Source organism: Dromiciops gliroides, chromosome 3 (genome assembly GCF_019393635.1).
Source record: "Dromiciops gliroides isolate mDroGli1 chromosome 3, mDroGli1.pri, whole genome shotgun sequence".
Classification (NCBI taxonomy): domain Eukaryota; kingdom Metazoa; phylum Chordata; class Mammalia; order Microbiotheria; family Microbiotheriidae; genus Dromiciops; species Dromiciops gliroides.
The window spans coordinates 470,513,924-470,526,473 of NC_057863.1; the positions used below are offsets into that span (position 1 = coordinate 470,513,924).

General features: G+C 34.7%; 1 protein-coding gene across 5 annotated transcripts in view; it reads left to right on the forward strand.

The window, feature by feature from the left end:
* Positions 1-12,550, forward strand: part of SPART (spartin) — a 50,992-nt gene that overhangs the window by 24,422 nt on the left and 14,020 nt on the right. For 4 of the 5 annotated variants that reach the window (XM_043996198.1, XM_043996197.1, XM_043996201.1 and 1 more), the window contains 2 exons: positions 1,497-1,658; positions 9,125-9,248. In XM_043996198.1, coding sequence (XP_043852133.1) covers positions 1,497-1,658; positions 9,125-9,248 — 286 coding nt within the window. The remainder of the gene's footprint in view (positions 1-1,496; positions 1,659-9,124; positions 9,249-12,550) is intronic. The other variant, XM_043996200.1, reaches the window with a different exon arrangement.

Sequence of the window (12,550 nt, forward strand, 5' to 3'; positions counted from 1 at the left end):
TGATACAAATCAACACCAAAAAGTGAGGTTATTATAGTCTTCTTTATCTGAAACAGCTTTTACTATATTGAGTGGTATAAGACAGAGTAGATGATTGGTTTAATATGTTGATATGTTGCTCAGATTCCCTTCATAATTAAACCTTTTCTGCTTTCTGATGTCACTTGATATTATGATTTAAAGAAATGTTTTATGTATTTTTTCAAATTCATTTTTCACATATGAATAAAAGGAATTTTCTTGGTATATATTTGGCCAGAGGGTTAGTTCATTAAGAGATTCCCCAGAAATTTGGAAATTTTCCCTGCCCTTTTTTCTTAATATGTATTTTAATTTGTAAGCTCGGGTACTAATTTTTTATTAACACAGGGAAAGGAAATAACTGAGGCCTTAGCCTAAATTTGCTTAACTTTCTCTTTTCAGTGACATAAATACTTCCAATTACTTTTTCCTTTTCCTGTTTTTCATCTTTATTTTCCAGGAAACAGAATAATTAACAAATTTGGCTCTTATCTGTAATTTTGGTTTATCCCTTATTTATTGGACTAGTTCATAGCATCATTTAGTCTGTTTTGGGGAAATAGCCTTAGTATTGTGTAGAAACATTCCTAAATCTCTACAATTTAGAATGTTGCCATTTTAGTGTTCTTTGGCCTTTGTCATTAAATTGGAAAGATAGGTAACATGCTCTAAATGAATAAGTTCTCTGAATTTTAAAGTACATTATGTACTTTAGTATAGCTACATTCAAATTCCTGCTATGTATATTACATTGTTCTTGATGCTGGGGGAAATTGTTCAATTAAAATTTCAAAGCATATAATTTTATTTGTTAAAAACTTTAATAGAGGGGCAGCTAGGTGGCGCAGTGGATAGAGCACTGGCCCTGGAGTCAGGAGTACCTGAGTTCAAATATGGCCCCAGACACTTAACACTTATTAGCTGTGTGACCCTGGGCAAGTCACTTAACCCCAATTGCCTCACTAAAAACAAACAAACAACTTTAATAGAATGAGTGTCCAACTTGTTTTGGAGTGAGTTTTTTAGTTTTTTTTTAGTTGACCTTGTAAAATTACATGGCTGCTCCCAGGATATAATGTGAACACCAGATTTTGAGGTTTGGAACACAGGCAACAAATACTGTTTGCCAGAGCCAATAATTGATCACTTAGTGGTCCACCTTAGTTGGTGTGAAATTGACAGCAGTCCCTGCTGAGACTGTAATTGAAGTATTTACAAACTGGTAGAATTTCCTAATGCTTTCATAGGGATTCAGCCTTAGAGAACCTAAAGTTGAAAGCTGTTGCAATAAAATATCAGAGAAGTACTTTTGTGAATGCAACAAAACAAGAAGGAAGGAAAACAAAAGTAACTCAAGTGTATGTAATGCCTGTTGTCTGTTACTTTTGACAAGCATGGCACAGTTTAATACTGAGTAAGGAGAGGACTAAGAAATACATGCTAGTTCCCAGTAAGTTTGATCCTTTATTCTCTAGGCCATCGGGAACAGGGAAAACAGAGAAGAAATACAAATCCCTGGAGGAATGAGAATACCCTTTGTTCAATTGAAGGAACAGCCTAGCAAGAATTTGAGGAAATTGGTCCCTTCTGACAAGGGCATTAAGGATGGTGATCAGAAGGAAGGAAGTGGGACAAAAGTAAGTAAATTAAAGGAGTAGGATTGGTCTGCTATAGAAAAATGTCCAAGAAAGAGGTGGTGACAAAATATGGAGAAGTAAAAATATTTAATTAAAAGTTGAGAGAAAGAAACATAAAAAACATGGTAATGTAAGTACTTTGACCTCTGTCCTCTGAATCCACCACATAGAATGACTGTGCCTTCATAATCACTGATGACTAACAGATACTTATGATAACTGCTATAAGGCGCACAAAATTTGGAGTAATATAGTTTCAGGAGAAGGGACTATTATATTTACTTTGACATTTTACTTTTCCTGGTGTTCTACAATAGATTGAGGGAAGGCATAAGGATTTATTTGAGGAATTTAGTCCTATTGCAGTGACACACATAGTTATTTTGATTAATCTTTGACATTCTCACCTCCATTTACTAAAAAATAACAATTCACAACCTCTAGTTACAAAATAATCACTGGCACTTAATAAAAATGTCTAACATTTCTAACTTTCATTTTAAACCTGGCTAAAGTAAAATAACAATTTTAGGTAAGGCTCTGCATATCTATGGGAGAGAAAACATGGTTTTTCAGGTGTTTTGAAAGATTTTTTTCCTTTAGTATTTCTTTGCTTTAAAGTATCAATATTTAAATCAAACATATCTAGGTTGACAAGTAGAAGGATTGATTGAGCCTTTGCTGTATCCTTAACTCTATATATCTCTTCATAGGACTATATGTACATTGTCAGACTGACAGCCCAGTAGGGATAAGAGAGATACTAGAGCATACTGTCCTAGAGATACCAGAACATACTCGGACAGTAAGGATTGACTTGCTTCTGAATGCATTGCTTTAACTTTCTGAGGCTTTCCTGAAGATAAAGTATATTCTTTTTTTAGACAAATTTTGGTTAGCAAAAGTTGCAAAACAAAAGGGAGGAGGAGCACTTTCTCTTTCTCAATAGGGTGCAAGTATACAAGGGGGTGAAAAAATTTAGTAGAATAAAAGAGCCATTATCAATCATTTCCCTTTTTTGATGCATTAAACTCATCATCTCTGCCACTTGAGAGAAAACTTCATTTTTCCTTTGCCTTAAAGTTCTTGCCTACCTTCTTTCTCCAAAAGGCTTTGGAAGTTGACAATAAAATACTTGCTTTTAACAAAGAAAAACAAAGTAAAATATTATTGCCAAATGGTAGAGACTTCTAGAGGGTTGCTAGAGCTAGGGAAGAATTTAATCTTTAACAGAGGAAAACAATAAAACTTTAATGATCCAACATCATAGATTTTTATGGGAGGAAAGTTTGGAAGAATTCATGGTTTTTACAAAGAAAAACAAAGTAAAATTGTTTATAGTTTTATAGTTAAATAATTTTTATAGTTCTGTGTGTGTACCTGATAGAGCTTATTTTCTTCTATAAAAAGATTTATAAACTATCACCTGCTTCTTTATATTAGCCATTTGTAGAACATTTTGACTTTTTAAAAAATGTAGTTCCCACATCTACTTGCACCCCTGGGACCTGCTCTATTAGGATTATATTGTTGGGTGGGTTTTTTTCCTCATTTAACTACATTTTGTTTCTTGTTTTATAAGCATTATTGAAGGATGGGGACCAGATGTTTTTAGATTGCTAGAAGACTATATATACACAAACATTTGAAATTTAATTGTTTATTTTTGTATTTGAGGTATGTATTACATAAAATGCTTTCAGTGTTATACGGAAACATACATTGAAGTTGTATGTGGTTTGTTTACTATTTTGAGACAGCCAGGCTTTCAGTAACAGGGAGGTTTTTGTTTTTTGTAATCTTAAAAGGAAAATCATACAACAAAGCTTTCTTTGTTGCTGTGAATCGTGGACAAAAATAAATGGATACAGGCTGCCAATACACTATCCCACAAAGCAGAAGAGAATTTGCTTATGTAATGGAGTATGTGTGTGGGTATATGGGGATATGTGTGTGTGTGTGTGTGTGTGTGTGTGTGTGTGTGTGAGAGAGAACGGGGGTAAGGGGTGGGGGGAATATGTAGAAAGAATATAATATTAAATGAAGAGTTTGTGTCCAGATTTTAAATTTAGGAAATTTTATGGGGAAGACTTCAAAAGATTAAGGAACCAAGTAATATTAATCAGTTTAAACTTTTCCATCTTATAATTAAATTAACATGGCAGAAATGTATCCTAAAGAATTGATACAAATATAAAAGAGCAATAGAGGTTGTATGACATGACACAGTGGATTGCTTGGAAAACTAGCATTGGAGTTAAGAAAACTTAGATCAGATCCTGCCTCTGATACATACAAGTGACCCTGGGAAATTCCCTTAACCTCTCAGTGGTATAGACAATTATCTAAGACTATAAAGGCACTAAATTGCATTGGTAGAGGGAGTTTTCTCATGTGAGAGTTCTCTACCAGTGAAACCATAGGTCCATTCCCTTTCCCTATATAAGAATAAGATCTATTCCCAAAGGATTGAAATAGCTAGTTTTCAAATTAAGAAACAATAACTATATGATAAAATACTCCAAATTATTAAAAGTAAGAAACATGCAAATTAAAACAACTATTAGATTCCACATGATACTCATCTAATTAGCAAAAGTAACAAAGAAAATGACAATTGTTACAGGGGTTCTGGGAGAAGACAAAGAGGCTGCTGGTGGAGCTAACTGTTCAGGAAAACAATTTGGAACTAGACCCAAAAAGTCTATCTGATCCCTTTTTAACTTAGCACTATCACTACAAGGTTTATATTCCAAAGGAGTCAAAGACAGAAGCAGAGGACCTATAAATACAAAAAAAATATGTATAGCAGCACCTTTTTGTAATAGCAAAGAAGTAAAACAGAATGGGTGTCCATCAATTGAGATTGACTGACCAAATCATGGCATATGAATATAATAGCACTGTGCTAGATGAAATGATAAATGTGATGAGTTCAGAGAAACTTGGAGATACTGGTAAGAAGTAATAAAGAGGGGGCAGCTAGGTGACGCAGTGGATAGAGCACCGGCCTTGGAATCAGGAGTACCTGAGTTCAAATCCGGCCTCAGACACTTAACACTTACTAGCTGTGTGACCCTGGGCAAGTCACTTAACCCCAACTGCCTCACTAAAAAAAAAAAAAAAAGAAGAAGTAATAAAGAATAAAATGAGCAGAAGAAGAATTTATGTAATGACCATAATAACTTAAAGGAAAATGACTTGGAAGACTTCAGACCTCTGGCAACTGCAGGAATAAGTTATGAGTTTAAAAGTTGGATAATAAAATGTGCCTTTTGCCTCTTGCTAGAGAAGTAATGGTCTAGAAATCCAAAATGAGACATTCATTTTGACACATCGCCAGTGTGTTGGCTTGTGTTTGCTGGACTTTCTTATAAGGGCAGCCTTCTCTTAGGTGAAAATGTGAGTTAAAAGGCACTTAAGATAGAGGTATAAACTGGTCTGACTATTGGAAAACAACTTAGAACTATGACCAAAAAGCTATGAAACTGGGCAGCTAGATGGCGCAGTGGATAGAGCACCAGCCTTGGATTCAGGAGTACCTGAGTTCAAATCCGGCCTCGGACACTTGACACTTATTAGCTGTGTGGCCCTGGGCAAGTCACTTAACCCAAATTGCCCTGCAAAAAAAACAAAAACAAAACAAAACAAAACAAAAGCTATGAAACTGCATATCCTTTGACCCCCTGATACTACTATTAACTCTATACCCCAAAGAGAATCAAAGAAAGAAGAAAAGGACGGACTAATGTGCAAAAATATTTATAGCAGCTCTTGTGGTAGCAAAGATTTGTAAACTAAGGAAATGCTCATCAAGTGTAGAAAGACTGAACAAGTTATGGTATATGAATGTGTATGGTATATGAATGCTGTAAGAAATGATAAAGGGGATGATTTCAAAAAACCTAAGAAGACATGTATGAACTGATGCAGGGTAAGTGAGCAAAACCAGGGGAACAATTTATAGAGTAACAACAATATTGTAAAGATAATCAACTCTGAAAGAATTAGCAACTTTGATCAACACAATGACCGACTGTAATTCCAAAAGACATAATGAAACATGCTACTACCTACCTGCAGATAGAGCTGATGGACTCAGAGTTTTTCGATATGTGGAAATTTGTTTGCATGTTTATACGTATTTGTTTGTTTGTTTACTTTATTTCCAGTTACCTGTAACTCCCTCCCTTTCCTCCCCCCTCCACAAGACAGCAACCAATCTGATATAGGTTATATATGTACAATCCACAAGTACTTTTTTTTTTAATTTTTTTTTTTTTTTAGTCTGTGTTCAATCAATATCAGTTCTTTCTCTGGAAGTGGATAGTATGCTTCATCATTAGCCCTTTGGGATTGTCATTGTATTGCTGAGAGTAGTTATTTGCTCAAAAAACAATACTGCTGTCACAATGCACAGTGTCCTCCTGGTTCTATTCACTTCACTATACATCAGTTCATATGAGTCTTTCTAGGTTTTTGGTTAAACATATTTGCAATGGGAATTGTTTTTCTTGCCTTCTCATTGAAGAGGTGGGGAAGAGGAGAGAATTTAGTAAAATGAAATAAAATTGGGAGACATTTTTAAATGAGTTTAGAAAGAAAACATCAATTTAAAAAGGTTTATTTTTAATTTTTATTTTTGTAAAAGGTTTAAATTCACAGAAGAAAATTTCAGAAAAGGCAGGACAATTTTGTAACAACCCTGTTTAATGTATACTTTTTAAAAAACCTTGTATATAAAAAGGTACTATTTAACATGCAATTGTGTTTTTGTTCATTTTGTCTAAGTGTTTGTATTTGATTAAATTCATAGTACATTTTATGTGTTGTAAAATATAAAAATAACTCACATCATATAGCACTTGAAAGGTTTGCTAAGTGTTTTCCTCTTAACAGCCTTGGGAGGTAGGTAGTCCAAGTGATATCTTTATTTTAACGAATGAGGAAAATTAGGGTAAAGGAACAGTTTTGCTTATGGTTGCTATCAAAATCAGAATAGGGTAGTAGAAAATACTGGATTTGGAGTGGTGAGATGAGCTAAAATCCTATTTCTCTTTACTATCTGTATGACCCTGATCAAGTCACTTAACATCTCATAACCTTTCTTACCTTGTTTGTAACATGGGTATAATAGTAATTACTGTACCTACATCAAATTGTTGTGAGGATAGCACTATGTAAATGTAAATATAGTTCAAAATACAAGTATTTTTAATAAATTAGGTCTCAACTACAAATTCAGTTTTCCAGCATACCAGGTTGATTCCTATCCATATATACGCATAAATCTCTTTATAAATTTTTATTCCCAATGTTACAATTCATTGCAAGTGGAAGAAATTTGACACTATTACAGCTTCCTAGAAGAGTTCTGTCATCATTCAAAAGAATTTGACCTGTCCATCCACATGTGAGAGACTAAGTGGATGAAGAATGTCTGTTGATCAGATTTCAATATGCACGTGAATGAACATCCAATAGAGTTTGTCCAGAATCATATATATCTGGGTCAGACAATACAGATGGACAGTGAGGTAGGCCCAGAGTTGAAAAAGAAGGGAACATGCTAGAAATCAACTGCAAGGCACATTTACTGACCCCAGGTTGCCATAATAGCAAAGGACTATCTTTTTAATTAAAAAAAACCACCAAACCCAACATTTTACTGGTGTTGCTATATGGCAACAAGATATGAGACAAGACTAGCTCCAGAGAACTAAAAGTGAGCAAGGTAAGAAAGATAAAAAAAGTGTATGGTGGGTGTGAGCAAACTGCAATATGTAACCAATAAAGCATTCCAAAGAAAAACAAAGTGAAAGATGTCATTGAGATGTCAAAGAGATGATGAGCTAGTCACAGCAATGATGACAGTTGGACAGCCAGAATGTTCCACTGGTACCACTCAATGTCTGGAGAAAGTGAACTTTTGGGGAGAAAATAGATAATGAGTCTCACAGAATGGTCAGTCATTGGATGAATTGCAATCTGCATCATTGGAGGGAACTTCTGACTTGATGAGTTCATAAATCCATTTGCATATATAAGAGGATGGTAGGAAATAAAGAAAAGTATTGCTTTGTAAAACAAAGGAAAACAGGTTCCCTAGAAAGCTTTTAGGAGGTCTAAATAAACAAGATCTTCTCAAAAGATTTAAGATGAAATTGGAAGGACAACAATTCAATACTCAATGGATTTGATATCATCTCTACAGTGATCTATTTTCATCTTCAGTGAGTGGAAACAACACTATTTACTACTCTGTGTAGTAAATATATGAAGAAATAAAAATGTCAGTTAAGATGAAGTTACAGAGTGACTGAATATGACAATATTTACAAAAGAAATCTAAACTAGAGGTGACAATTTTTGAAGGTATTCTGATTAATTTTTAATATCTCAGGAAGATTCCTAAAGAATAAAAAAATTCACAGATACCATTACAAAAAAAGAAAGAAATTCAAAAGATACTGCCTTATGAGCTTTGCTTTTTGGTATTCTCAAGTCGTTAAGAGAAAGGTATACCTAAATGTCAATATTGATCAAAATGTGAAAAAGGAACAAGGAGATTTTCAGTTTCTGATAGCAGATTATATCTTGATTGTCACATAATTTACTGAAAGTTACAGAAAATACAAAATCTCAACTGAGTACAAAAACATTTAGCTCAATACTATAGAATAAGACTTTAATAGCTCTTCTTCAATAAAATATCTACCATGTATATGTCAGTATCATAAAATATTTCTTGATGGTTGTGATGACAGAAAATTTTTTCCCTGATTCCTTGATGATCAGTATCAGACCTGACTTAAAAGAGATGTATGCTTGTATCCTCTAGGAAGTGGTACAGTCCCAGTGGAATAGGGATTCCATATCCATGATAATATTATTTAAACTCAGCGTTTTTTTACTTTTTTGGGTCATGAATCCTTTTGTAGGTTTTATGAAGTCTTTGGTTCCTATCTCCAAATAATAGTTTTAAGTGCATAAAATATAAAATGCATAGGATTTCAAAGGAAATCAATTATGCTGAAATAGTTATAATTTTTTTTAAAGAGTTCATGGACCCCAGGTTAAAAAACCCCTGTTTTTAAATTATACTATGTTACAGAAATGTTTGTTTTATTCCATAAATTAAACTTCCATAAATTCCATAAATTAAACTTTTTTTGTTTATTAACATTTTAGTATATAACTCAAATAGGACATTTTCCAACTTCTGTTGTACTGTTTTTCAAAAAGATGGTACCAGTTTGCATCTCTGCCAATTGATAATAGTGTTCCTATTTCTCCATAGCCTGACAGTATTGAATTTAATGTTTATAGTTATTATTAACAATATAATGTTGGTATAACATTGTATTTAGAAATTTCTTTTAATTTGCCTTACTCTGAATATTAGAGAACTTGAACATTTTTTCACATGGTTAATTATTTCATTCCTCATATTTTTTCATATTTAGGCTTCAGATACTTCAAGTGAAGACATTAATCTGAGTCAGGTTGTACCCTTCCAACCAGTTCCTGAAGAAAATGTGAAAGTGTTACCTGAGTGGAGTGAGAAAGTATCTCAAAATATTTTATCAGGTACCAGGATAATGCTTTTTAAAAAAAATTTTAATTACCTTTTCTCAATCAGTTGAAAAAACGTGTGGGTGCCCAAGAAGTACTGCTTTTGAATGACACCTGTCAGAAACATAAAGCTTTCCTAATAGGATAATAAAGGGTTACTATACAAATATGTATCAATATACAAAGTTCTAGCTAAACATTTTCTAATATTAAAGGCATCTCTTTTCATGGCAACTTAGTATTCTTCTAAGCTTGTTTTGTTGGTAGACTCTAGCCTCCTTCGAATCTCTGTTTAGACTCTATTTTCTACTTGACACTAATCTTCCTAGTTAGTACCTCCTCCCTACCCTTTCCTCTACCCTAAAACTGTTACCTTCTATTTACTTTGTTTATATTTTAAATGTACTTAAACGTGTACGTATCGTTTACATTTATAGAATGTAAGGGAAGAGACCATTTTTTGGCTTTGTATTCTCATTGTCTTACATATTGCCTGACTCATAGTAAATACTTTATATATATTCTTTTTTTTTCTTTTTTTTTTGGGGGGGGGGGGGAGGCAATGAAGGTTAAGTGACTTGCCCAGGGTCACACAGCTAGTGTCAAGTGTCTGAGATCACATTTGAACTCAGGTCCTTCTGAATCCAGGACCAGTGTTTTATCCACTGCGCCACCTAGCTGCCTCGTTAATATATATTCTTTCTGGTTGATTGCTAAGGTTTTCTCTGTGGTTGACCAGAAGCAGTCTGTAGAAGAATCGTCTGGAACCTTCAGCCTTTCCAAATTGTTAGGAGATAGTTCTATATGCAGAGTCTATATCTACCTCTGCAACTTTCAGTCAATGAATATTATTAATCACCTACTGTGAACCACATTAATTATTCTTTGTTCTAGACTCTGGGAATAAGCAAACAAATGTAATCCCTCTTCCTTGTGATAACCCTTCAAACTATTTAAAGGTAGCTATCATGTCTCCCTTAATTTTTTTTCCTCACATTATTTGTGACCTATTCTATATTTATTTTGTTAGAGATTTCCCAGTTACATTTTAATCTAGTTCAAGACACTTAGGAGTATTGTGGGTTGTGTGTTTGACCCTTCTTCTCTAGCTTTTCAGTGTTGTATGTGAAATTTACCAAAAAAGTAAACAGAGGCCAGTTTTTCTGAGAAAGATATTTATTAACAGGGGAATGCAGTCTAATAATAAAGGGTCAATGGTGTGATTCCATTTATAGCAAAGCCCCCAAATTAAAGATGCAACGTACTTTTATAAGTATAGAACAAAGAACAGAACATCCCACAAGTGGGTTATAGACTACCTATCTCTTAAGGAATGCTTTTGTGAATTTCAAGAGTCCTAGCTGAGTCCCAGGGACTCAGGCATACATACTCATTAGTACCTGGGGGATCATCAGATAAGGCCACCTTAATTACTAAATACAAGACAAGATCTTTGAGTTCAACTTCTTAAGGATAACACACAAACATTGCAGGAAATGCTGAGATAATGTTTTTGGTTGGTTTTTTTTTTTTTAGTGAGGCAATTGGGGTTAAGTGACTTGCCCACGGTCACACAGCTAGTAAGTGTTAAGTGTCTGAGGCCAGATTTGAACTCAGGTACTCCTGACTCCAGGGCCAGTGCTCTATCCACTGTGCCACCTAGCCGACCCATAATGTTTTATTAAAGTAATAACAACAGAGGTTTTCTTTAACAGTCATTGTGGGAAAGCTTAGGCCTTTGGTATCTATCTTCAAAGAGAAAGGGAACTGAACTTTTGTACACATGACATTCTTTACTTGGAGACAGAGAAGAAGCATTAGCTTTTTGCGTGTGTGTGTGAGGCAATTGGGTTTAAATGACTTACCCAGGGTCACATAGCTAGTAAGTGTTAAGTGTCTGAGTTCGGATTTGAACTCAGGTCCTCCTGAATCCAGGGCCACCTAGCTGCCCCTGAAGCTTTAGCTTTATTACATAGAATACAGAATGTAATTAGAGAATAGAATCACTTACAGAGTAAAATCAAATATAAAATACAGGATGGAGAAATAATTGTCTGTGTCTTTCCTAAACAGTAATACCCAGAACTTAACAAAATGCTTTAGATTAGGCCTGACCAAGAAATAGTTCAGCAAAACTATCACTTCCCTCATGTTTGACCTTGCACCTCTATTAATTAATTAATTAATCCAACCTGAAATCGAGTTAGCCTTTTTAGCTGCCATATCACACTATTGACTCATTGAACTAGTAGTCCTCTAAAACCTCTAGATCTCCATCTTGTACTTGTGAAGTTTTTATTTTTAATATCAAATAGGTTAGTTTGATCTGAATGTAGAATAAATGGAGGAGACTGATGTGCAATTAATCAGGAAAGGTAGACTGGAGTAGGATAGTGAAGGGCTTTAAATGCCAAATGAGAAGAGTTTATATTTTATCCTAGAGGCAGTAGAAAACTACTGAAACTTCTTGAGAAAGAGAGTGACAGGGTCAGGCTTGTGCTTTGGGAAGATTATTTTAGCAGCTGTGCAGAGGATGGATTTGAGAGGGGGAGAGATTGGAATCAGGGAGATCAATTAGGAGGCTGTGGCAGTAGTCTAAGTGACAGCTATTGAGGGCCTGAACTAAGGTGGCAGCTATGTGAATAGAGAGAAGGGAACAGAAGTGAAAGAGGTAGAATCAAGACAACTGAGTAGCTTTTGGATATAGGGAAGTGAGAAAGAGGGAAGAATTAAGGCTGACTCTAAGGTTTTGAGTCTGAGTGACTAAAAGAAAGGGGGTGTCCTCAACAGAAATAGGGAAATTCAGAGGAGGAATAGATTTTTCTTTGAAAGAGAGGAAATAAGTTCAATTTTGACCATGTTGAATTTGAAAATCCTATAGAGCAAGCAGTTGATACTACAAGAGTAGGGCTCAAGAAGACAACCAAGGCTAGGTTATAGATATGGGAGTTATCTGCATCAAGTTGATCATTGGATTCATGTAGTTTAAAGCACTGGGAGAGAGCATACAAAAGAAAAGCAGAGGCCTCAAGACGGTTTTAGGGAGCACCCATAGTTAGTGGTGGACAAGATGATGATCCAGTAGAGGACCTAAAAAAAAAGAGGTAGGAGGACAAGTAAAATAACAGTTTGATCAAAGCCAGAGAGGAAAGTCAATCAAGGAGAAGCCAGTGGGGTCATATGCTATCAGGGAAGTTGAGGACTAAGGAAGCCATATTGAAAGCAAATGAGAAGGAAGTGGTGGCTATGAGTACAGACAAGTTTTTCTTGTTTATTTTTATGGGAGCTTGACTGTGAAAGGAAGGAGAAGGTAGCTT